Source organism: Tachyglossus aculeatus (genome assembly GCF_015852505.1).
Source record: "Tachyglossus aculeatus isolate mTacAcu1 chromosome 12 unlocalized genomic scaffold, mTacAcu1.pri SUPER_6_unloc_1, whole genome shotgun sequence".
NCBI classification, from domain to species: Eukaryota; Metazoa; Chordata; class Mammalia; order Monotremata; family Tachyglossidae; genus Tachyglossus; species Tachyglossus aculeatus.
In genome coordinates, this window is record NW_024044828.1 from 18,005,747 (window position 1) to 18,030,129 (window position 24,383).

Genomic DNA, 24,383 nt, shown 5'->3' on the forward strand with positions numbered 1-24,383 from the left:
CATTGCTTGGCACTTAGCAAGCGCTTAACACACACCATAATTATTATTATTAGAGTTTTAAAAATAAGGTGAGAAGATAGCAAGTAGAACCCTGTCCTGCAAAGGCTGAGTGACTAAGGAGCTCTCTTACTGTGTGTCAAGCACTGTACTAAGCGCTGGGGTAGATACAAGATCATCAGGTCCCACACGGGGCTCACAGCCTAAGTAGGAGGGACAGCATGTATTGAATCCCCATTTTGCAGATGAGGGAACTGAGGCTCAGAGAAATGAAGGGACTTACCCAAGGTCACACAGTAAGTATATGGCAGAGTGGGATTAGAACCCAGGTCTTGTGACTCGCAGGCCTAAGCTCTTTCCATTAGGCCACTGGATCTTGTATTGCAGCACTTTTCTGCTATTGCTGGGGCCTGGGGTCCCTTCACCACAGCAAGGGCTAAGCAACAGAAGCCCTCAGAGAAGCAGGGTGGCTCAGTGGAAAGAGCCCGGGCTTGGGAGTCAGAGGTCATGGGTTCAAATCCTGGCTCCACCGCTTGTCAGCTGTTTGACTTTGGGCAAGTCACTTCACTTCTCTGGGCCTCAGTTCCCTCATCTGTAAAATGGGGATTAAGACTGTGAGCCCCACGTGGGACAACCTGATCACCTTGTATCTCCCCCGGCGCTTAGAACAGTGCTCGGCACATAGTAAGCACCTAACAAATGTCGTTATTATTATTATTATTATAACAGAAGACACAGACAAGCCCTGGTGGGAGATAGATCTCCACAGTGGCAGGAAATTAACGATAATGGTAATACTATTTGCTAAGTGTTTACTACGTGCCATGCTCTGCCCTAGGTAATGTAGTGACTGTACTGATCTAACTCACTTTTCAGAAAGGGGCTCAAAGCCCCTTCACTCCACAGTGCTGGGGCTTAGGGGCAGGTGTCATTGTAGAGTCAGAGTTTCTTGGTTGTGAATAATAATAATAATAATAATAATGTTGGCATTTGTTAAGCGCTTACTATGTGCAAAGCACTGTTCTAAACGCTTGAGGGGATACAAAGTGATCAGGTTGTCCCACGTGGGGCTCACAGTCTTAATCCCCATTTTACAGATGAGGTAACTGAGGCTCAGAGAAGTTAAGTGACTTGCCCAAGGTCACACAGCAGACATGTGGCGGAGCAGGGATTCGAACCCATGACCTCTGACCCAAAGCCCGGGCTCTTTCCACTGAACCACGCTGCTTCTCTATTGTTATTGCTGTTATTGCTTCTGCCTTTCTGCCTCTGCTTCTTTGTAGCTCATTATCGTCATCATCATTAATGCTATTCTTATTATTGTATTTGTTAAGCACCGTTCTAAGCACCGAGTCAGCAGGTCGGTCACAGTCCCTGTCCCGCATGGGGTTCACAGTCTGAAGCTTTGCACATCGTAAGCGCTTAATAAATGACATTAAAAAAAAAAAAGGAAGAGGGATAACAGGCGTTGAACGCGGTTCTCGTCATCATCAATCGTATTTATTGAGCGCTTACTGTGTGCAGAGCACTGTACTAAGCACTTGGGAAGTACAAATTGGCAACAAATTGGTTCTCTTCTGTTTGTAGGCTCTCTCTCTCCTGCTTCTTCCCCCTTCTCTCTCCCACTTCCAGCTTTCCTCTAATCCTGGAACTACCCCTCGAGGGTGGGGAGGCTGGGGGTGGCCTTCGGGGCTTAGTACAGTGCTTGGCACAGAGTCAGCACTTAACGATTGCCATAGTTATTATCGGAAGGAGAGGCAGGAGCAGGATAAGGAGAGAGGGAAGATAAGAGAGAAGGAAAGAGAGATATCCTTCCCTTCAGTGATGTGGGGGACAGAGGAGGTAGGGGGGGTCCCTGGAGGGAGGAAGGAGAGGTGGTTGGGGCAAGAGGGGGTGTCTCTGCAAGGAACCACAGGATCCCGGCCCCTATCTGCCCTTCCCAGAGACCCTCCAGGCTCTAATAATAATAATAATAATAATAATTAATAATTATGGTACTTTTAAAAAAAATGGCATTTATTAAGCGCTTACTATGTGCAAAGCGCTGTTCCAGCGCTTAGAACAGTACTTTGCACATAGTAAGCGCTTAACAAATGCCAATTATTATTATTATTCTAAGCGCTGGGGAGGTTACTAGGTGATCAGCTTGTCCCACGTAGGGCTCACAGTATTAATCCCCATTTTACAGATGAGGTAACTGAGGCCCAGAGAAGTGAAGTGACTTGCCCAAAGTCACCCAGCTGACAATTGGCGGAGCTGGGATTTGAATCCATGGCCTCTGACTCCCAAGCCCGGGCTCTTTCCACTGAGCCATGCTGCTTCTCTTGTTAAGCACTTACTCTGCGCCAAGCACTCTACTTAGGTTATTACAAGTTAATCAGGTTGGGCACGGTCCCTGTCCCACATGGGGCTCACACTCTTATCTTCATTTTATGGATGAGGTAACCGAGGCCCTTCTCAGTGACTTGCCCAAGGTCACACAGCATTCATTCATTCATTCAATCGTATTTATTGAGCGCTTACTGTGTGTAGAGCACTGTACTAAGCGCTTGGGAAGTACAAGTTGGCAACATATAGAGACGGTCCCTACCCAACAACGGATGTGCAAAGCACTGTTCTAAGCTCTGGGGAGGTTACAAGGTGATCAGCGTGAAGCAGCGTGGCTCAGCGGAAAGAGCCCGGGCTTTGGAGTCAGAGGTCATGGGTTCGAATCCCGACTCCACCACATGTCTGCTGTGTGATCTTGGGCAAGTCACTTAACTTCTCTGAGCCTCAGTTCCCTCATCTGTAAAAAATGGGGATTAGGACTGTGAGCCCCACGTGGGGCAACTCGATCACCTTGTATCCCCCCCCCCAGCGCTTAGAACAGTGCTTTGCACATAGTAAGCGCTTAACAAATGCCATCATTATTATTATTATTATCATGTTGTCCAACGGGGGGCTCACGGTTTTCGCCCCATTTTACAGATGAGGTAACTGAGGCACAGAGAAGTTACGTGACTTGCCCAAAGTCACACAGCTGACGGTTGGCAGAGCCGGGATTTGAACCCATGACCTCTGACTCCAAAGCCCAGGCTCTTTCTACTGAGTCACAGCAGACATGTGGCAGAGCTGGAAAGTTTGGCCCCCCTTCCCCCACTGTTGCCCCCAAAGAGGCCCAGCCCCGGTCTGAAGGGCCCAGAGAGCCCGAGATGGGGCAAGACAGCCTGGGATCTTCATTTTTGGAGCCAATCAGGCTTACCCCGGGATAATAATAATGGCATTTATTAAGCGCTTCCTATGTGCAAAGCACCCTTCTAAGCGCTGGGGAGGTTACAAGGTGATCAGGTTGTCCCACGGGGGGGGCTCACAATCTTAATCCCCGTGTTCCAGATGAGGTCACTGAGGCACAGTGAAGTGAAGTGACTTGCCCAAAGTCACACAGCCAACAATTGGCAGAGCCAGGATTTGAACCCATGACCTCTGACTCCAAAGCCCGGCCTCTTTCCACTGAGCCACGCTGCTTCCCATCAGACCTGGCTAATTATCTAGTTGGAGCAGGACAACTAGATGGGGATGGGGGGATGTGAACCCCTATTCCTGCCTTGGATGTCCCCGCTCCCGGGAGGGGGGCTGCACGGGAAGCGGAGTTCCCCTCGAGAGAGTAGGGCTGGGCCCCCCAGCTGGTCAGCTGGCAGTTGACTATAAGCTCTTTGTTGGCCAGGAATGGGTCTGTTTATTGTTGTGTTGTAATAATAATAATAATAATGGCATTTATTAAGCGCTTACTCTGTGCAAAGCCCTGTTCTAAGTGCTGGGGAGGTTACAAGGTGATCAGGTTGTCCCACGAGGGGCTCACAGTCTTAATCCCCATTTTACAGATGAGGTCACTGAGGCCCAGAGAAGTGAAGTGACTTGCCCAAAGTCACACAGCTGACAAGTGGCAGAGCTGGGATTTGAACCCATGAACTCTCCAAAGCCCGGGCTCTTTAATAATAATAATAATAGCATTTATTAAGCGCTTACTATGTGCAAAGCACTGTTCTAAGCGCTGTGGAGGTTACAAGGTGATCAGGTTGGCTCACAGTCTTAATCCCCATTTTACAGATGAGGTCACTGAGGCCCAGAGAAGTGAGGTGACTTGCCCAAAGTCAAACAGCTGACAAGTGGCAGAGCTGGAATTTGAACCCATGACCTCTCCAAAGCCCGGGCTCTTTAATAATAATAATGATAATGGCATTTATTAAGCGCTTACTATGTGCAAAGCACTGTTCTAAGCGCTGGGGAGGTTACAAGGCCATCAGGTTGTCCCACAGGGGGCTCTTTCCACTGAGCCACTTTGCTTCTCTGTTCTCTCCCAAGCGCTTAGTACAGTACCCTGCACACAGTAAGCGCTTGGTAAATATGATTGACTGACTACCTTCTTCTCCGACAACCTCGTGGCTCAGAGAAGCAGCGTGGCTTAGTGGAAAGAGCCCGGGCTTGGGAGTCAGAGGACGTGGGTTCTAATCCCGGCTCTGCCACTTGTCTGCTGTGTGATCTTAAGCAAGCCACTTAACTTCTCTGTGCCTCAGTTCCTTCATCTGTAAAATGGGGATTAAAAGTGTGAGCCCCATGTGGGGCAAACTGATTACCCTGTAGTCACCCCAGTGCTTAGAACAGTGCTTGGCACATAGTAAGCACTTAACAAATGCCATCATTATTATTATTATTGTTATGGCTGGAGAGAGGAACTTTCTAGACAGTCTCTAGACAGTGAGCCCATTGTGGGCAGGGATCGTCTCTCTTTATTGCTGTTCTGTACTTTCCAGGCACTTAGTACAGTGCTCTGCACACAGTAAGCGCTCAATAAATGCGATTGAATGAATGAATGACAACCTCCTTCCTAGCAGGAGTGGGAGGTCCTGGGACCCCAGAGTCCTCAGAGCTTCAAGACTCCCTGCGGCACACAGACCCTACACATACACAATGTTCACACATCTACTCACATGCATGTAATTCATCCACATGCATCCACATATTCGTACACTCACGCATATAATAATAATAATGATAATAATAATAATAGTATCTGTTAAGTGCTTACTATGTGCAAAGCACTGTTCTAAGCACTGGGGGGATATAAAGTGATCAGGTTGTCCCAAATGGGGCTCACAATCTTAATCCCCATTGTACAGATGAGGTAATTGAGGCACAGAGAAGTTAAGTGATTTGCCCAAAGTCACACAGCTGACAATTGGCAGAGCCGGGATTTGAACCCATGAACTCTGACTCCAAAGCCCGGGCTCTTTCCGCTGAGCCACGCTGCATATGTACACACTTCTATGTACAAACACAGGCACATATGTAGAACACATATCTATGTGCACATAGAATATAATAATAATATAATGGCATTTATTAAGCGCTTACTATGTGCAAAGCACTGTTCTAAGTGCTGGGAAGCAGTGTGGCTTAGTGGAAAGAGCCCAGGCTTGGGTGTCAGAGGTCATGGGTTCTAATCCCGGCTCCACCACTTGTCTGCTGTGTGACGGTGGACAAGTTACTTCTCCTCTCTGTGCCTCAGTTCCCTCATCTGTAAATGGGGATTAAGACTATGATCCCCATGTGGGACAACCTGATTACCTTGTATCTACCACAGTGCTTAGAACAGTGCTTGGCACATAGTAAGCACTTAACAAATACCATTATTATTATTGTTATTATTATTATATACAATTTTATGCACATGCAAACGCACACATGCTAACGTACTTCCACACACTCACACATATATGTATATAAGTTTGTACGTATTTATTACTCTATTTATCTATTTATTTTACTTGTACATATTTATTCTACTTATTTTGTCAATTTGTTTTGTTCTCTGTCTCCCCCTTCTAGACTGTGAGCCCACTGTTGGGTAGGGACCGTCTCTATATGTTGCCAACTTGTACCTCCCAAGCGCTTAGTCCAGTGCTCTGCACACAGTAAGCGCTCAATAAATACGATTGAATGAATGAATGACCACTTTTACACGCACAAGTAGAAATCCACACACCTCCATCAACATCATCATCAATCGTATTTACCTCCATACCTCCATGCACATACACAATTGCACACGCACACACAAGAACATGTGCAACTATACATTCATCAACACAGCCAGGCACACCTGTGTACACAGACACCCATACGGACAGGAACACACACGGAAACACCCACACAAACCCAAGCCTTGGACTCTATCCCCCCGTCTTCCCGCGACGCAGAAAAGGAAACTGGAAGCAGGATGAGCAGCTAGGAAAATCTCTTTATTCTACTTGCGAGGTCGGGGGGCTACTGTACAGGGAGCTGGGGCCAGGGTGGCTTCCTTGGCCTCGGCCGACGTGAAGCGGGAAGGCGGGTCCCTGCTACTCCTCACTCAAAGTCTTTGGAGAGAAAACAAAGCCTGCGTCAGCCCAGGGTGAGAAGCAGAGAAGTGGCGGGGGTCCGGGACGGAGGGGAGGTTAGGGTGAAATCCCGAGTGGAGGGGGTTCGTTCGTTCAATCGTATTTATTGAGCGCTTACTGTGTGCTGGGCACTGTACTAAGCGCTTGGGAAGTACAAGTTGGAAGCATATAGAGACAGTCCCTACCCAACAACGAGCTCACGGTCTAGTGGGGGAGACAGACATTAATACAAATAGATAAAACAATATATTACAGATATACACAGATAGATACATAGGTGCTGTGGGGAGTCATTCATTCAATCGTATTTATTCATTCAGTCAGTCAGTCAATCGTATTTACTTATTGAGCGCTCACTGTGTGCAGGGCACTGTACTAAGCGCTTGGGAAGTACAAGTTGGAAGCATAGGGTGTCAGTCACTGGAGGAGGGTGAGGTGGTCCTGGGGTGATCTTGGGAATTAATGTGTAGGGCTCCCTGGGGGATCGGGGGTGGGAAAATCAGCTGGGAGCTGCCCTTGGGGTCGGGGGGCTGGGGTGCATGAAGGGTGGGTGGAAATCAGAGGCTGGACCTCAGGAGAATGAGGCTGGGAGGGTGGGTAGATCCCACAGGAAGGGGAGGGGAGGTGGGATGAAGCCCTTGTAGAGGGGCACACTGGTGTTGGGCCGTGTGCCCCTCTCCGTGGGCTGATTTGTGCCCAGAACGAGGGTGCTGATTGGTGGTTTGCCCAGGTCAGCTTGGCATCACAGAACCCAAGATGGGGGTGGAGGAGCCTGTGGGGGCTGAACTTGTACTTCCCAAGTGCTTAGTACAGTGCTCTGCACACAGTAAGCGCTCAATAAATACGATTGAATGAACCCCGAGGGGCTCTGGGAGCCCAGGGTTGGCGGCGGCCCGAACGCGGAGGAGTGCGGGGGGAGATGAAGAGAAGGGCTGGTGCCCGGCCTCACCTTGGCACCGATGTCGCGGCTCTTGGCCCGCAGCTTGTTGACCTGCGACTCGGCGATGTCCGCCCGCTCCTCGGCCTCGTCCAGCTCGTGCTGGACCTTCCGGAACTTGGACAGGTTGGTGTTGGCCTGCTCCTCCTGGGGAAGGGGCAGCCCGGGGGTCACCCTCAGCCGACCCGGAGAGTCGGTCCCGGCTCCCTGCCCCGGGGCGGCCCCTCCGGCCGCGTGCCAGTCCTCCTCGCCCGTCTCCCAGGGCTCCCCCGGCCGGGGGTCCGGCAGCCACTCACCGCCTCCTCCGCCTGCCTCTTGTAGGCCTTGACCTTCAGCTGGAGTTTGTCCACCAGGTCCTGCAGCCGCAGCAGGTTCTTCCGATCCTCCTCCGTCTGCAGGGGGTCACCCTTTTCTGTCACCGCGGTCACCCTTCATCCCTCCCCACTGCCCGTCCTTCGTCACCCCAGGAGAGCTAGCTGGATACACCCAGAAGAGAGTGAGGATTGGTTTCCGGGCTGCCCCATCTCTAGACAGAAACATTTGCCTGGTTCTCGGACCCTGGCCGTGACCTTGAAATATGTCCTGGAAGGGGGACAAAAGAGGGCTCCGATCCCAGAAGGAGAGGAGGGGACTGCCAGCCGTGCCCCTGTCTACCAGCCTCAGACACATAATAATGATGGCATTTTAGACTGTGAGCCCACTGTTGGGTAGGGACTGTCTCTATATGTTGCCAACCTGTACTTGCTCTGCACACAGTAAGCGCTCAATAAATACGATTGATGATGATGATGGCATTTGTTAAGCGCTTACTATGTGCAAAACACTGTTCTAAGCGCTGGGCGGGATATAATGTGATCAGGTTGTCCCACGTGGGTCTCACAGTCAAGTCCCATTTTGCAGATGAGGCAACTGAGGCTCAGAGAAGTTAAGTGACTTGCTCGAGGTCACATAGCAGACGTGGCGGAGCCGGAATTCAAACCCATGACCAGAAGTCCAAAGTCCGGGCTTACATATATACAGGTGCTGTGGGGAGGGGAAGGAAGCAAGGCGGGGGGGGATGGGGAGGGGGAGAGGTTGCACCTGTATATATGTACATATGTTTGTATGTATTTATTACTCTATTTTATTTGTACATATTTATTCTATTTATTTTATTTTGTTAATATGTTTTGTTTCGTTGTCTGTCTCTTCCTTCTAGACTGTGGGCCCGCTGTTGGGTAGGGACCGTCTCTATATGTTGCTAACTTGGACTTCCCAAGCGCTTAGTACAGTGCTCTGCACACAGTAAGCACTCAATAAATACAATTGAATGAATGAATGAATAGCCTGGAGTGGCTATGACGACCCCAAAGTTCAGGCGGAGCCTGGTTGGGTCCAGGAGACCCGGAGTCAATCAATCAATCAATCAATCATATTTATTGAGCACTTACTGTGTGCAAAGCACTGTACTAAGCACTTGAGAAGTACAAGTTGGCAGCATATAGAGACGGTCCCTACCCAACAGTGGGCTCACAGTCTAGAAAGAGTCCCGTGAAGGACTCCTGAGAAGCAGCTTGGCTCAGTGGCTAGATCCAGCGCTTAGAACAGTGCATTGCACATAGTAAGCGCTTAACAAATGCCATCATTATTATTATTATCGTGGGCTTGGGAATCAGAGGTCACGGTTTCAAATCCCAGCTCCGCCAACTGTCAGCTGTGTGACTTTGGGCAAGTCACTTCACTTCTCCGGGCCTCAGTTCCCTCATCTGTAAAATGGGGTTGAACCCTGTGAGCCCCCCCGTGGGACAATCTGATTACCTTGTACACCCCCTCCAGCGCTTAGAACAATGCTTTGCACATAGTAAGTGCTTAATAAATGCCATTATTATTATTATTATTATTATGGTTTCAAATCCCGGCTCCACCAACTGTCAGCTGTGTGACTTTAGGCAAGTCACTTCACTTCTCTGGGCCTCAGTTCCCTCATCTGTAAAATGGGGATTAAGACTGTGAGCCCCACGTGGGACAACCTGATCACCTTGTATCCTCCCCAGCACTTAGAACAGTGCTTTGCACATAGTAAGCGCTTAATAAATGCCATTATTATTATTATTATTGTGGTTTCAAATCCCGGCTCCACCAACTGTCAGCTGTGTGACTTTAGGCAAGTCACTTAACTTCTCTGGGCCTCAGTTCCCTCATCCGTAAAATGGGGATTAAGACTGTGAGCCCCCAGTGGGACAACCTGATTACCTTGTATCCTCCCCAGCACTTAGAACAGTGCTTTGCACATAGTAAGCACTTAACAAATGCCATTATTATTATTATTATTATTATTCCGGTTTGGGCTAGTGGGTAATATGGGTGCCCGCCTAGGGAACCTCGGGTTCTCCCCAGGTCTGACTGAGAGGTCCGGAGGAACCTCAGAAATATTCCAGCTCCTTGAATCCCTCCTCCCAGGAAGCTGAGCTTCTCTCTGGAACCCCAACAGGCATTCCCAGCTGGGTCCAACTGGGACCCAGTCCCCAAGTGGGTCCCCAGGACCCAGTGATTTTGGTGATAAGCTGCATTTTCCTGTGGAAGCAGCTTGACATAGTGGAAAGAGCACGAGCCCGGGAGTCGGACCTGAGGTCTAACCCCGGCTCTGGCACGCGCGTGCTGTGTGACCTTGGGTGAGTCGCTTAACTGCTCTGTGCCTCAGTTTACCTCATCTGTAAAATGGGATTAAATCTTAGACTCTGAGCTCCATGTGGGACAGGGACTGTTTCCAACCCGATTAATTTGCACCCACCCGAGTGGTAAGTGCATATAGTAAGCACTAGCAAGGACAATTATTATTATTATTATTGTTGTTGTTGTTGTTGTCATTATGCTGAAAGCACCTTAAGAAGCAGGCATTGTGTCTTCTAACTCAGGGCTCAGCCCACAGCAGTTGCTAAAACAAGACAATTGATGATGCCCAAAAGGCAGGAGAGAGATGAGGCAGCCGATTGGAGTCCCGAAGGACCACCGAAGCTGGCTGTAGAAGCTTGAGGGTGTCCTTAGGTTCCGAATCACAGAACTTCTGGCTCTAGAACAAAAGCTCCCACTGTTGTCTGTCCTGAAATCTGACCCTCCCCGGTCTGTTTCTCATCTGGAACCAGTTCTAGTCTCAGGGCTTTTTCCCAGGACTCAAGGAACACCTGCCTTCTCTTCTAAAATGTAAATCTAGGAGAGTGGTCCCAGCCTCCCAAACCTGAGGGTCTCCAGGGAACGTCGGGATCTGGCTCTGGCCTAACCCGGAGCCGTCCCTTTGGGAGAGAGCCCAGTCAAAGGGCTTGTACGTCATCTCCTCACCTGGTAGGTGAGCTCCTTGATGCGTCGCTCGCACTTCCTCATGCCCTTCACGGATTCGGCGTTCCGCTTCTGCTCGGCCTCCAGCTCGTTTTCCAGCTCCCTCACCCGGGCCTCCAGCTTCTGCAGCTGCTTCTTGCCGCCCTTCAGGGCGATCTGCTCGGCCTCATCCAGCCGGTGCTGCAGGTCCTTGATGGTCTGCTCCATGTTCTTCTTCATGCGCTCCAGGTGGGCACTCGTGTCCTGCTCCTTCTTCAGCTCCTCGGCCATCATGGCCGCCTGTTGTTGGAAGGAGGGGAGAGAAGAGGGCAGTGAGGGAGGTTGGGACAGCCAGATCCGACTCCAGCTTGGGGGCCGTCCCCACTCCCTGAATCCCCCTGTCCCTCGGCTTCCGGAGAGGGGCTGGAGGAGGCCACCGTGGGGGACGAGGCCTCTATAACCCAAGCGCCTCTGCTTCCTGGGCAGAGCGGATCTTCCCCGGAACCCGCAGACCGCCTGGGCGGGACTCACGTCGGTGATGGCTTTCTTGGCCTTCTCCTCGGCGTTCCGGCACTCCTGCACGGCCTCCTCCACCTCCGTCTGAAGCTGGGACAGGTCGGTCTCCATCTTCTTCTTCTGGTTGATGAGGCTGGTGTTCTAGATTGGAGATGAGGGGAGCTCACTGAGTCTCTCTTGGGTCATTCCTGTTTCCTACACCAGTTCTCCCCTCACCCCAACCCCTCTCCCGTCTCTTTCCTGGGAAAGGCAGAGTTAGAATGAGCTGGAGTGAAGATCTGGGGATGGTTTCATCTCTAGATCTCAGATCGCATGGATGCCAACTCACTGCTTTCACTAGCCTCTCGCATCTTCCTATCTCTCTAGAGAGAAAGGGCAACAGCCTAATCAGGGGGCAGGAAGCCAAATCCTCTCTACCCCAAATCCTCCCCTTAGCCTTAAAGCCAGGTAATGGGAAGGCTATTCTCCTTCCCAGACCCATTCCATGTGACTTGGAAGTTTCTGAGTTATCTTCATCTAAAGCCCCATCCTATTCCAGCATCTTAGAACAGTGCTTTGCATATAGTAAGCACTTAACAAATACCATTATTATTATTATTATTATTATTATTATTATTATTATTATCTTGCTTTATGGTCTCCCAGCCAAGGAACGGGCTCATGGAAACCAATTAGCTTTTTGAAGCAGAAAGAACAGATCATCAGTCTGGAAATAGAAACAGCATGGCCAAGTGACTAGAGCATGGGCCTGAGAGTTGGAATGACCCGGGTCCTAATCCCAACTCCGCTACTTCTCTGCTGGGTGACCCTGGGCAAGTCACGCGACTTCTGAGCCTCAGGTACCTCAGCTGGAAAATGGAGATTCAGACAGGGAGCCCCATATGGGACAGGGACCGTGTCCAACCTGATTAACTTGTCTCTACCCCAGGGTTTAAGCACACGGTAAGTACTTAACAAATACCATTAAAAAAAAAATGGGTGCCAGTTGGCACACTCCCCGAAGCATGATTGGGTCTCCTGCCCGTCCCGCGTGCGGGGTGAGGGTCTAGACTTCGCCCCTCACCTGGGAGTGGAGCAACTGGACGCGCTCGCTGGTCTCGATCAGCTCCTGCTCCGCCAGCTTTCGGGCCCTCTCCGTCTGCTCCACCACCGCCCGCAGTTCCTCCAGCTCTGCCTGCAGCAGGTTGTTACGTCGCTCTACGATGGCGATGTTCTCTTTCAGGTCATCGTTGGCACGCACCGCGTCATCCAGCTGGATCTGCGTGTCCTGGGAATCGACCCATCGACCGGTCGGTCCACCAGGAATATGGACCGGGTGGTACCTCTGTGCTGAGTGCCGGACTAGGCACTTGGGAGACTCCACTAGAGTTGGTAGACCTGATCTCTGTGGTAAGGAGCTGACGGTGCGCTGGGTGATGGGCACTGTATTGGGCGCTTGGGAGAGTCCACTAGCTAGTAGACCCGAAGTCTGCCCTAGAGCAGTCGTCGGTCTAGAGGAAGGAATGAGGTGGGTGTGAGGGAGGGGCAGACTGCCTTGTCAAGAGGGTGGGCGAGGAGGACAGAGGACACATGAAGGGGTCCCATGGAGTGCCCACTGCCCCGCGGAAGGAAGGCAGACAGCCAGTGAAAAGAGTCCGAGGACCTGGGTTCTAATCCTACTCTGCCACTGGCTGTGTGGCCTCAGAAAAGTCCCTTCATTTCGCTGTGCCTCAGTCTCCTCATCTGTAAAATGGGGATTCGATATCTGTCCTCCCTCCCGCTTAGACTGAAATCTCCATGAGAAACAGGGTCCGTGTCCAACCTAATTATACTGTATCTACCCCAGTGCTTAACAGTGCTTGGCACCTAGTAAGCACTGAACAAATATTGTCATCATCATCCCCCCTGGAATGGGGTCAGTGCTTCCCATCTTGGGGGAGCAGGAAAGAGCTGGGACCTCTCAGCAGTCCTGGGGTGCAGGATGGGGGTGGTCCCGGCCAGGGATGGGGGCGGGGGGAAAGCGGACCTTGAGCAAACCCTGCAGGGTTTTGACTTGCTTCTGGGCCTCGGCAGCGATGCGGTTGGCGTGACTCAGCTGGATCTCCATCTCGTTGAGATCGCCCTCCATCTTCTTCTTCACCCGCAGGGCCTCGTTGCGGCTGCGGGTCTCGGCCTCCAGGGAGGTCTGCAGGGAGTCCACCACCCGCAGGTGGTTGCGCTTGGCCTGCTCCATCTCCTCGTCCTTCTCCGCCAGCTTCCGCTCGATCTCCGCCTTGATCTGGTTGAACTCCAGCTGGGCCCGGAGGATCTTCCCTTCCTCGTGCTCCAGGGAAGCCTGGGGGGGCAAGGGACATCACTGGGCTTGAGGGTGATAGCGAGGGCCCGGTGGGGAAGGAGGAAAGGCAGGCAGGGCCAGAGAGGAAAGAAGGTGGAGGAAAGGGGCTGGGGAGAAAAGGCAGTGGCTGAAGAAAGGCTATTTAGTGGCCGCCCACTGCAGGCAATGACTGTACTAAGTACTTGAGGAAGTAGTGTGGAAGAACAAGATCAGGTCTCTCCCGCAAGGAGCCAGCACTCTAAGAAAGAGGAAAGAAAGGGGAGAGAGAGAGACAGAGAGAAAAGCGGGGGCAAGGAGAGGGAAAGAGTGAAGAGGAAGGGCTGGAGAGGGGATGGCTGTCCTGACCTCGGCCTCCTCCAGCGCGGACTGCAGCTCCATCTTCTCAGCCTCCAGCTGCTTGCGGACCTTCTCCAGCTCGTGGATAGTCTTCCCGCTGGACCCCAGCTGCTCCGTCAGGTCTGAGATCTCCTCTGGGCCGTGGCAAGGTGAGAAACAGCATCAGGAATGGGGTCCCAGGCCCCAAAGGGAACATGCCTGCTAATTCTGTTGTATTGTACTCTCCCAAGCGCTTAGTACAGTGCTCTGCACATAGTAAGTGCTCATTAAATGCCACTGATTGATTGGAAGCCTCCCTCTTTCTCCTCCAAACTCTTTGATTCTTCAAGTTCTTTGATCTCCAGATTTCAGCCCCAGCGGAGACCCTGCCACCAACCTCCCCCACAGCCCCACCCCTGGCTCACCCTGGAGGTTCTTGTTCTCCCTCTTGAAGGTCTCCAGGTGCTCCAGCGACTCCTCGTAGGCGTTCTTCAGCTTGAAGAGCTCCGTGCTGAGGGAGCGTGCCTCCTTCTGGGAGGCCTCCAGCTCCGACTGAGACTCCTCAAACTTCTGCTTCCACTCGGCCAGGATCTGAGGAGGAGCAGGGTGGTCCCGCATCCATCCGGGACCCCTCCACTCCTCATCCCTGCTCCTTCCCTGGCCTCACCCTTCCCAACTGTCACATTTCTCCCTCTCTGCCTCCTATTCCCCTCCTTGACTTTCCCCGACTCCCCTCTCTGGTGCAGTCTTTCTCCGATTCCTTCATTCTCCCTTGTTTCTTCTTCACCCATCATACTCTCTCTCCCAGTCTTTCCTCCTGCCCATTCTCTAGAGTTCCTGCCTCTCCAGATTTCCCTCCTCTCCAGATTCTTCCTCCTCCTGCTTGCCCTCCACCCTGGTCCCTTGGTCCCTTGGACCCCGGGTCACCCGGTCCCTGTGCCCCGCACCTTGTCGAAGTTCCTCTGCTTCTTGTCAAGGGCGGCGGCGGCAGCGTTGGACCGTTCCACATCCACCATCAGGTCCTCAATCTCATTCTGCAGCCGGTGTTTGGTCTTCTCCAGAGACGAGCACTTGGCGTTCACGGCCTCCACAGCCTCTTCCGCATCCTGCAGTCTCTGCGCCAGCTTCTTTCTGCGAGAGTGGACAAGTGGAACTAAGAGACTTCCAGAACCAACCCCCAGAACCTCTAGAATCAACCACAGGAACCATTCTAGAGCCCTCTAGCAGCTCTAGGATGGTTTGGAAACCCAGGGAGATTCGTAAACAACTCCAGGACCAAAGAGTGGTTCCAGAACCCACCCTCCAAAAAATTTCCAGAAATATCCCGGACTGTGTGACCGGTTTCTGAAAGCATTCTAGGACTAGTGAAAAGAAAACCAGAAAAGGTGAGCGATCTGAATCATTTTGGAACCCTCAAGCAACTCTCAAATTGCTCTAACAACCTGGAGCTAAAGAAACATCCTGTAATAATAATAATAATGGTATTTGTTAAGTGCTTACTATGTGTCAGGCACTGTTCTAAGCGCTGCAATAGATACAAGCTAATCATTCATTCAGTTGTATTTACTGAGCGCTTACTGTGTCAGATTGGATCCAGTCCCTGTCTCACATGGGGCTCACAGGCTTAATCCCCATTTTACAGATGAGGTAGCGGAGGCACAGAGAAGTGAAGTGACTTGCCCAAGGTCAAACAGCAGAGAAGTGGCATAGCTGGGATCTGCAAACTGTCAGCTGTGTGACTTTGGGCAAGTCACTTAACTTCTCTGTGCCTCAGTTACTTCATCTGTAAAATGGGGATTAAAACTGTAAGCCCCCCCTCGGACAACCTGATCACCTTGTATCCTCCCCAGCGCTTAGAACAGTGCTTTGCACATAGTAAGTGCTTAACAAATACCATTATTATTACTATTAGAACGTAGGTCTTTCTGACCTAACCACAAGGCCACACTGCTTCCCTGTGAATCTCCATTTGGGTTAGTTGGGATGGGGACCTGGTCATTTGGGGGTGGCGGCCAGAGGGTGGGTCTCCGGGACTCACTTGGCCTCCTCCAGCTCCTCGGTCCTCTGGATGGCGTCTGTCTCGTACTTGGTCCTCCACTGGGCCACCTCGGAGTTGGCCTTGGACAGGACGCGCTGCAGCTCGGCCTTGGCCTCCGTCTCCTCCTCATACTGCTCCCGCAGCAGGTCGCAGTCGTGCCGGGAGGACTGCAGTGCGTGGGCCAGCGCGTTCTTCGCCTGCCGGGGGGCACGGGGGACAAGGGAAGAGCGGGTCAGGCCTCTCTGCCGCGGGGCCGGTTATCCCGCCGGCTCTATCGCCACCCCCAGGACCTGGGCCCATTCCTCGGCCTCGCCCCCAGCGCTCAGTCTCCACTGCCCCATCCTTAGCCTCTACTTCCAGCCCCTCTTGCCCAGTGCCCTTCAAGGCCCTACTGAGAGCTCACCTCCTCCAGGAGGCCTTCCCAAACTGAGCCCCTTCCTTCCTCTCTCCCTCCTCCCCCCTCCTTCCCCTCCGCCTTACCTCCTTCCCTTCCCCACAGCACCTGTGTATATGTTTGTACCTATTTATTACTCTATTTATTTATTTATTTTACTTGTACATATCTATTCTATTTATTTTATTTTGTTAATATGTTTTGTTTTGTTCTCTGTCTCCCCCTTCTAGACTGTGAGCCCACTGTTGGGTAGGGACCGTCTCTATATGTTGCCAACTTGGACTTCCCAAGCGCTTAGTACAGTGCTCTGCACACAGTAAGCGCTCAATAAATACGATTGATTGGTTGATTGGCCAAGGCTGTAGGATTTTTTCTCTTTGATCTCTCGCCTGAACTGAGGCTCTTTCTTACTCCTTCCCCCCCGCCCCCCCCCACTCCAGCTCCCCTAGTACTCAGCCCCTTGATCTGCTGAATTGGGCCTCCCAAACTCCCCGCAGCTCTCTCCTGGTCAGCCCTGCCCACTCGGAGCTGGGGCTGAGGATGGGGGTGAGGCCCCCCCAGGAGAGTTGGGGTGCCCCTGAAGGAGATTGGACCCTGTGGGGAGCAGTGGGGAGCCTCTGGTATGGTTGATCTCCACTCCCAGGAGTGGGGGTAGGAGTGTCCAGGACGGGAGCCTAGGGGGCTGGGGACCCCCGGACATACCTTGACCTCCTCCTCTAGCTGCCTCTTGAGATCCTCCAGTTGCTGGGTGTAGGTGAGCTTGCCGCGGGTCAGCTGGTTGACCAGGGCCTCCTTCTCATCCAGCTGCCGGGACAGTTCCCCTGCAAGGTGGGGAAGGGGTACAGAACACTTGTTCAACTCCTGGAGGCCCTGAGGGCTCTGTCCTCCGTGGGGAGGGGGAAACCAGGGCTTATTTGGGATGGGACTCCATCTAACAGGACCCAGGAGGCGAGTGGGCTTAACAGAGGCCACAGACAATAATACTTATGATGGTATTTGATAATAACAATAATGATGGTATTTGTTAAGCACTTTTTTTAAATAGCATTTATTAAGCGCTTACTATGTGCAAAGCACTGGGGAGGTTACAAGGTGATCAGTTTGTCCCGTGGGGGGCTCAGAGTCTTAATCCCCATTTTACAGACGAGGTAACAGTGGCCCAGAGAAGTTAAGTGACTTGCCTGAAGTCACTCAGCTGACAATTGGTGGAGTCGGAATTTGAACCCATGACCTCTGACTCCAAAGCCTGGGCTCTTTCCACTGAGCCATGCACAAGAGGTCACTTACTATGTGTCAAGCACTGTTCTAAATGCTGGGGTAGATATAAGCTAATGGGATTGGAAGCAGTCCCTGTCCCACATGGGGCTCCCAGTCTTAACCCCCATTTTATAGACGAGATAACTGAGGCACAGAGAACTTAAGTGATTTAATTAAGCGTTAACTATGTGCCAAGCACTGGAGTTGACCAAGATGATCAGATACAGTCCCTATTCTGCACAGAGCTCAGAGTCTAAGAAGGAAGGAAAGCAGGGCTCTTATCCCCATTTGGCCAATGAGGAACCCGAGGCCCAGAGAGGTTAAATGACCCATCCAGGGTTGCACAGCAGGCAACTGGCCAAGCCAGTACCAGAATCCGAGGCCCCCCCCACTCACCGTTCTCAGTCTGCAGCTTGGCCCTCTGGCTGGTGAGGTCATTGACAGCGCGTTGCGTCTCCTCCGACTTGCTGCGGTGCTCATTCACCTGGTCCTCCAGGGTCCTGCACATCTTCTCCAGATTGGCCTGAGGGAAAGAGCGGGCGGAGGGAGCAGGAGGGTGGTCAACGGGTCAGCTCGGGGGGGGAGGGAGAGAGAAGAGGGGAAGCGGATGAGGGGAGGGATGGTGGGATGGATGGATGGAAGGGAAAGAGGCGGGTGGAGGGATGAGGGTGAGCGATGTGGATGGAGGAATGGAAGGTGGAGGGAGAGGAGAGTAGATGGAGGAATGGATGGGTAGAATAAGATCATTGTGGACAGGGGATGTATCTACCAACTCTGTTGTACTGTACTCTGCCAAGCGCTCTGCACACAGTAAGTGCTCAGTAAATACCTCTGATTGATTGCTTGACAGAGGGAGAGAGAGAAGGATGGAGGAATGGAAGGGTGGAGAGAGAGATGTATACCTAAGGCTGTTCTCTAGACTATGAGGTCACTGTGGGCTGGAATGTGTCTACCAATTCTGTTATATTGCTATAGTGTACTCTCCCAAGCACTTAGTACAGTGCTCTACACACAGTAAAGCGCTTGATAAACATGATTGATTGACTGATGGATGGTGGAGTGCATAGAGGGAGGGAGAGAAGCATGGATGGAGGAATGGAAGGGTGAAAGGAGAGAGAAATGGATGGAGGGAGAGGGGGTGGATGGAGTTGGAGCAGGGGAATGGCAGTGGTTTTCAGGCTTCCTGTCCCCCTTTCCCACCTTGGCCTTGATGATCTGCTCCATGTTGGAGGTGACATCGTCCAGTTCCAGCTTGAACTCGCTCTTCTCCTTCTCCAGCTTCTGCTTCACGCGCTGCAGGTTGTCGATCTGCTCGCCCAGCTCGGCCACGCTGTCGGCGTGCTTCTTGCGCAGGGCGGCGGCCGTGGCCTCGTGCTGCAGCGTGGCCTCCTCCAGATCCCGCCGCATCTTCTGGAACTCGGCCTCCCGCTTCTTGTTCATCTCGATCTGCACCGAGGTGGCCCCGCCCGCCTCCTCCAGCCGCTCGCTGATCTCCTCCAGCTCCCGGGACAGGTCCGAGCGCAGCTTCTCCACCTTGGCCCGCGCCGTCCGCTCGGCCTCCAGCTCCTCCTCCAGCTCCTCTATGCGAGCCTGGGAAAGTGCCGGGATCCAGAACCGTTAGACCTCCTGCCTCGATCCAGAACTGTGACTTCTTAGACCATTAGAACACGGGGATCCAGAATCGTAGACTTGGCATCTCGATCCAGAAAACCGCGACTTCTAGACCATTAGAACGGAGGAATCCGGATCCATTAGACCTAGGCCCCCGATCTGGAGCCACCAGTTTTGGACTGCGAGGCCTCAGAGAGGCCCAGAATCATTAGACCTATCGCTTCGATCTGGAACTGTAAATTCTGGACGATTTGAATGCAGGGATCTAGAATCATTAGACCCTGAGTTCCCAGCCAGGACTGTGTTCCAGATCCTTAGAGCTCCAAATCCCAGCTGTAAATTCTAGACCATTAGAACTCACAGAACTCCATCTTCAAGACCCGAGCCCACTCTTTTCGGTCCAACCTAAAAGCGGTGTTGCCTAGTGGATAGATCACAGGCTGGGAGTCAGAAAGACCTGGGTGCTAATCCCGGTTCCACCACTGGCCTGCTGAGTGACCTTGGGCAACTCACTTAAGCGACTTCTCTGTGCCTCAGTTCCTTCATCTGTAAAATGGGGATTAAGACTGCGAGCCGTATGTGGGTACACCGATTTGCTTGTATCTACCCCAGCGCTTAGTACAGTGCTTGGCATATAGTAAGCGCTTAACAAGTGCCATTTTGCATAATGTCACAGGAAGGGATGTTGGCTTTGCTTTAGCCTGTAAGAAGTCTCGGCTGGGAGCAATCTGACCCCAAACGGAGGGCTGGGGTTGGGGTCGTCCTGGGGGGAAGGGGACGAGAGAGGGTCCAGGCCCGGCCCTATACCTGCAACTCCTTCAGTTTCTTCTGTAGCTGGATACCCAGGGCTTGTTCATCCTCAATCCGGGCGTTGAGTGCATTCAGCTCAAAGTCCTTCCTGTAAGGAGGATGGAGGAGGGGAGTGGGATGAGGCAAGAAGGGTCACCTTGCATGGGCCGAAGGGACCAGTCAGCCCTTCCTCTAGACCATGAGCGTGTTACGGGCAGGGTACGGGCCTGCTAATTCTGTTGTGTCGTACTCTCCCAAACGCTTAGTACAGTGCTCTGCACATAGTAAGCGCTCACTGATCGAGGGGCAGGGAGATGGAGGTTGGAAGTGGGCCACGGGGGTTTGGGGCGGGGGGTGTAATACTTTTTCAGCTTCTCATCCAGCTGCTGCTTGTCATTCTCCAGGTCCATGATGCTCTCCTGAGTCAGCTTCAGATCACCTTCCAGCTTCCGCTTGGCCCGCTCCAGGTCCATCCGGATCTTCTTCTCCTGCTCCAGGGATCCCTCCAGCTGCCCAGGAGCGACAGAGTCAGAGAGCCGGCCTGGGTGAGCCTGAGGGTCCTGCTCTGGGGGTCCCTGCCCTGGGGACCTTGGGAGCTCAGTCCCTCGGAGGCCTGGTGACACTGGGGTAGGGGAAGGGGCGGGAGCTGCAGGGGTGCCTAGGATTCATGCCTCCGTAACCTCAGTGTCCTCTTACTCTTTCCTGGACTGTCCTGGTTAGCCAATCAATCAGTGACATTTACTGAGCGCTTACTGTGTGCAGAGAAGTGTACCGTACACTTACTGTGTACTGAGCACTTGGGAGAGTACAATGTAACAGATTCGGTAGACATGTTCCCTGCCCGCAAGGAGCTTGCAGTCTAGAGGGGAAGATGAGCAGTGAAATTAATTAGGGATATGTACGTAAGTGCTGAGGGGCTGAGGGTTGAGTGAAAAACAGTGTGGCTCAGTGGGTCATGGGTTCAAATCCAGGCTCTGCCAGTTGTCAGCTGTGTGACTTTGGGTAAGTCACTTCACTTCTCTGTGCCTCAGTGACCTCATCTGTAAAATGGGGATGAAGACTGTGAGCCCCCTGTGGGACCACCTGATCACCTTGTAACCTCCCCAGTGCTTAGAACAGTGCTTTGCACAGAGTAAGCGCTTAATAAATGCCATTAAAAAAGAAGCGGTACTAATCCAAGTACAAGAGTGACACAGAATGAAGAGGAAGAAGGGGAAATAGTAGGGTTTAGTGGAGGAAGGACCCTTGGAGAAGTCGTGCTTTTAATAAGACTTCAAGGTGGGGAGAGTGTCCGTCTGTCAGATATGAAGGGAGAGGGAGTTCCAAGCCAGAGTTGGGATTCATTCATTCATTCAATTGTATTTATTGAGCGCTTACTGTGTGCAGAGCACTGTACTAAGTGCTTGGGAAGTACAAGTTGGCAACATATTGTGGGCAAGAGGTCAGAGGCAAGGTAGACTAGATAAAAGTACAAGGAGTAGGTTGGCACTGGAGGAGCGAAGTGAACACTTTGCCCACTTCTAATTTGGGCCTGGCCCAAGGGTTAACCCTGTGAGGTCACCAAGATTGGAAGAATCCTCAGGGAATGCATCGTGGAGGACTAGATCCAAGGTCAATCCTTAGGAGCCCTTCGCTTCTTTCCCACCATTCCCTGCTGCGGGCAGGAGTGGAGCAGACCGAAGAAGGGTCTTCAGTGGGCAGCCCCAAAGTCCAGCCCCTCAAGGCCACGCATCTCCCTCCACTCACATCGTCCACCTGCTGCTCCAGCTTGACCTTAGCCTTGGTCAGGGTGTTGACCTTGTCCTCCTCGGCCTGGAGGTCGTCCAGGGCCTGCTGGTGGGCCTCCTGCAGGGCCTTCTTCTCCTTGGTCAGCTTAGCGATGATCTCGTCCAGCCCAGCCATCTCTTCCGTCAGGTTCTTCACCTGCCGAACGAGACCCCCAACCCCGATGGGGTCAGACGTCATCGGGCCCCGAGCCCATAGCGGAGCCGATGGGAAACTCAGATGGACTCCAGATCCCGGGCTCAGGCCACGGGGACCACCACCGTCCTGTCCCTCGACTGAAGGCCAGAGCCCGAAGGGGCTGGGGAGAAAAGCCGGGGGCCCGGAGGGGGAGGAAGTTCGCTGCTCACCTTGTTCTCCGTAGCATGTTTCTCCTTCTCCACCTTGGCCAGCGTCAGCTCCAGGTCGTCAATGTCCTTCTTGAGCTCCGAGCACTCATCTTCCAGCTTGCGCTTCTTGGCCGTGAGCTCAGCGTTCATCTCCTCCTCGTCCTCCAGCCTCTCCGTCTGCTCCTTCACCTTGGCCTCCAGCTGGATCTTGTTCTTGATCAGCTGGTCGCAGCGCTCCTCCGCGTCTGCCAGGTTGTCTTGCTCCTGGGGGTGGGTAGAGAAGTTGAGCTCACCCCAGCCAGGCTTTTCCCGGAGGTGGGACTCGGTGGCTTGGGAGCCCCGTCACCCGGGTGGGAGAAGGCAGTGCCTCCTTTTCCTTTTTGGACCTCAGAACTGCGGAAAGGTGGAAACAACCAAGTGGAATACCAACCGAAAGTGGCTCACAGGAGAACTCCAGGAACCGTGTAAGGAAAGTATGGACAACTGCATAACTCTTTAGTCCCTTGTGCTCCAAGGGATTAGTGAGGGCCCGGGAGATGGGGCTGTTTACTGAGACGTGCCCCCTCTGCCTGGGGAAACCAAGGCAGGAGCCCCAGGAATGCAGGATAGCGACTCCCAGTCCGCCAGAGAGTAGTAATAATATCACTTACGGAGCACCCACTGGGTACAATGCACTCCACTGGGCCCTCAGGAAGTGCAAAGCAAAGAAATGATGTTTCTTGCCCACAGGGAGCTGACGATCTAATGGGGGATCAAGGAAGGGAGAGGGTGGGGTCTCACCGCCTGGACTTGCAGCTGCAGGTCATTCTTCTCCTGCAGGAGGGATACCATCTTCTCCTCCAGCTCCTTGCGACGGGCCTCTGACTTCTCCAGCGCTTCCTTGAGTTTCGCAAACTCCTCCTTCATGGTGGCCATCTCCTTCTCTGTCTCCGCGCTCTTCAACAGCGGCTTGATCTTGAAGTAGAGCTTCATCCAGGGCCAATTCTTGACCACCATGAAGGCCCGGATGTTCCACTGAATCACCAGCAGCGAGTCTCTGGCCCGGGGAAGAAAGCCAGGTAAGACCCTGCCCTTCTCCTTTTCCACCTGCGCACTTTGCCTCTCCTCTTCATACACCTTCCTAATGATCCTCACAACGCTCGGGAACTTCCCAGTGGCCAAGGCCTTCCCGACCAACCGGACCTCCCCTTCGGCCTTGATTCTGCTAATCAACCGGCTGGCCAGATTGTCCCAGTCTCCCGGACCTTCACATTGGATTCGACTGGCCTGATTTCCTGGACCTTCCCATTGATCTTAATGGTCCCAATACCTGGACCTGTCTATTGGCCTTGATTGTTCCAGTCACCCAGACCTTCTTGTTGGCCTTGATAGTTCCAGTGATCTTGACCTTTCTCTTGTCCTCGATCATCCTAATGACCTTGACTTCCCAATGGCCCTTAGCCTTCCCAACGTTTTTGGCTCTGTCAGTGGCCAAGAGCTTCCCAACGTTCATTACCCAGTGGCCATCCACACCCCCAAATCCTCAAGCTCCTCCAGGGCTAGGACCTCTTGTTAGAGGCCTAGAGTCTCCTCCTTCCTCCCAGTCTCTCCCCTCATCATTCAGGGCGATAGGCCTCCAGGGGCCTCCAGGTACCCACGCACCTGCGCTCCAGGATCTTCTTGAACTCCAAGCGGGACAGGACACCACGGGACTGGGCCTGGATGCGGGTGATGATGCGGGAGAGTCGCTCGTCCCTCATCTCTTCCAGCAGCCCCAGCAGCCCGGCCTTGAAGAACACCTAGGGAGAGCGGATGTCAGGGGTGAGAATGGGGCACTGTGCGTTGAGTTTTCCTTGAGCAGAGAGTCAGGCCCAAAGATTTGTTGGGGAGGGGGTGGCAGCAGCCTGAGCAGAGGCAGAGCAGACTGAGAGGGCCTGGGGAAGACCAGAGGGGGCCAGGGGAGGGAAGGTCCCTAGCGTCCCCTGCCACCCCCCCACCAGCCCCTCACCTTGGTGTGGCCGAACTTGTACTGGTTATGGTCTATGTCCAGGGAGCCCAGCAGCTTCTCCGCCCCCTTCCTGCTGTCGATGAACTGGCCCTCGGGGATGGCCGCTGGGTTCAGGATGCGGTACCTGCAAGCAGCGGAGACTGTGATCCCCCCCCCCCGACTCTGCCCTGCCCTCACCCCAATGAAGCTCCCCTGCGGGGCCCCTACCCACCTCTGGCGGAAATCCCCGTAGACGATTCGGTTGGGAAAGCCCTTCCTGCAGATGCGGATGCCCTCCAGGACCCCGTTACAGCGCAGCTGGTGCATGACCAGTGGGTTGTCCATCAACCCTGTGGGCCAGAGAGGGCAGGGGCCGCATGAGATCTGGGCCCGGGGAGCCGGAGGTGTCCCCTCCCCTGGATGGGCTGTGG

The 24,383-nt window shown here is 52.9% G+C and overlaps 1 protein-coding gene across 1 annotated transcript in view; it reads right to left on the reverse strand.

Annotated features, from left to right (window-relative positions):
* Nucleotides 1-6,254: 6,254 nt before the first annotated feature.
* LOC119920909 (myosin-7) overlaps nt 6,255-24,383 on the reverse strand; it is a 31,692-nt gene continuing 13,563 nt past the window's right edge. The window contains exons 19-40 of the mRNA XM_038741144.1: nt 24,185-24,302; nt 23,974-24,097; nt 23,628-23,764; nt 22,767-23,022; nt 22,008-22,250; nt 21,622-21,798; nt 20,239-20,384; nt 19,894-19,984; nt 18,676-19,065; nt 17,872-17,998; nt 16,921-17,039; nt 15,825-16,021; nt 14,734-14,917; nt 14,212-14,377; nt 13,817-13,941; nt 13,163-13,471; nt 12,221-12,424; nt 11,173-11,298; nt 10,666-10,941; nt 7,647-7,742; nt 7,363-7,497; nt 6,255-6,392 (exon numbers count right to left, since the gene is read on the reverse strand). Of these exons, the coding sequence (XP_038597072.1) occupies nt 6,375-6,392; nt 7,363-7,497; nt 7,647-7,742; nt 10,666-10,941; nt 11,173-11,298; nt 12,221-12,424; nt 13,163-13,471; nt 13,817-13,941; nt 14,212-14,377; nt 14,734-14,917; nt 15,825-16,021; nt 16,921-17,039; nt 17,872-17,998; nt 18,676-19,065; nt 19,894-19,984; nt 20,239-20,384; nt 21,622-21,798; nt 22,008-22,250; nt 22,767-23,022; nt 23,628-23,764; nt 23,974-24,097; nt 24,185-24,302 (3,764 nt within the window). The 3' untranslated portion in view covers nt 6,255-6,374. The remainder of the gene's footprint in view (nt 6,393-7,362; nt 7,498-7,646; nt 7,743-10,665; nt 10,942-11,172; nt 11,299-12,220; nt 12,425-13,162; nt 13,472-13,816; nt 13,942-14,211; nt 14,378-14,733; nt 14,918-15,824; nt 16,022-16,920; nt 17,040-17,871; nt 17,999-18,675; nt 19,066-19,893; nt 19,985-20,238; nt 20,385-21,621; nt 21,799-22,007; nt 22,251-22,766; nt 23,023-23,627; nt 23,765-23,973; nt 24,098-24,184; nt 24,303-24,383) is intronic.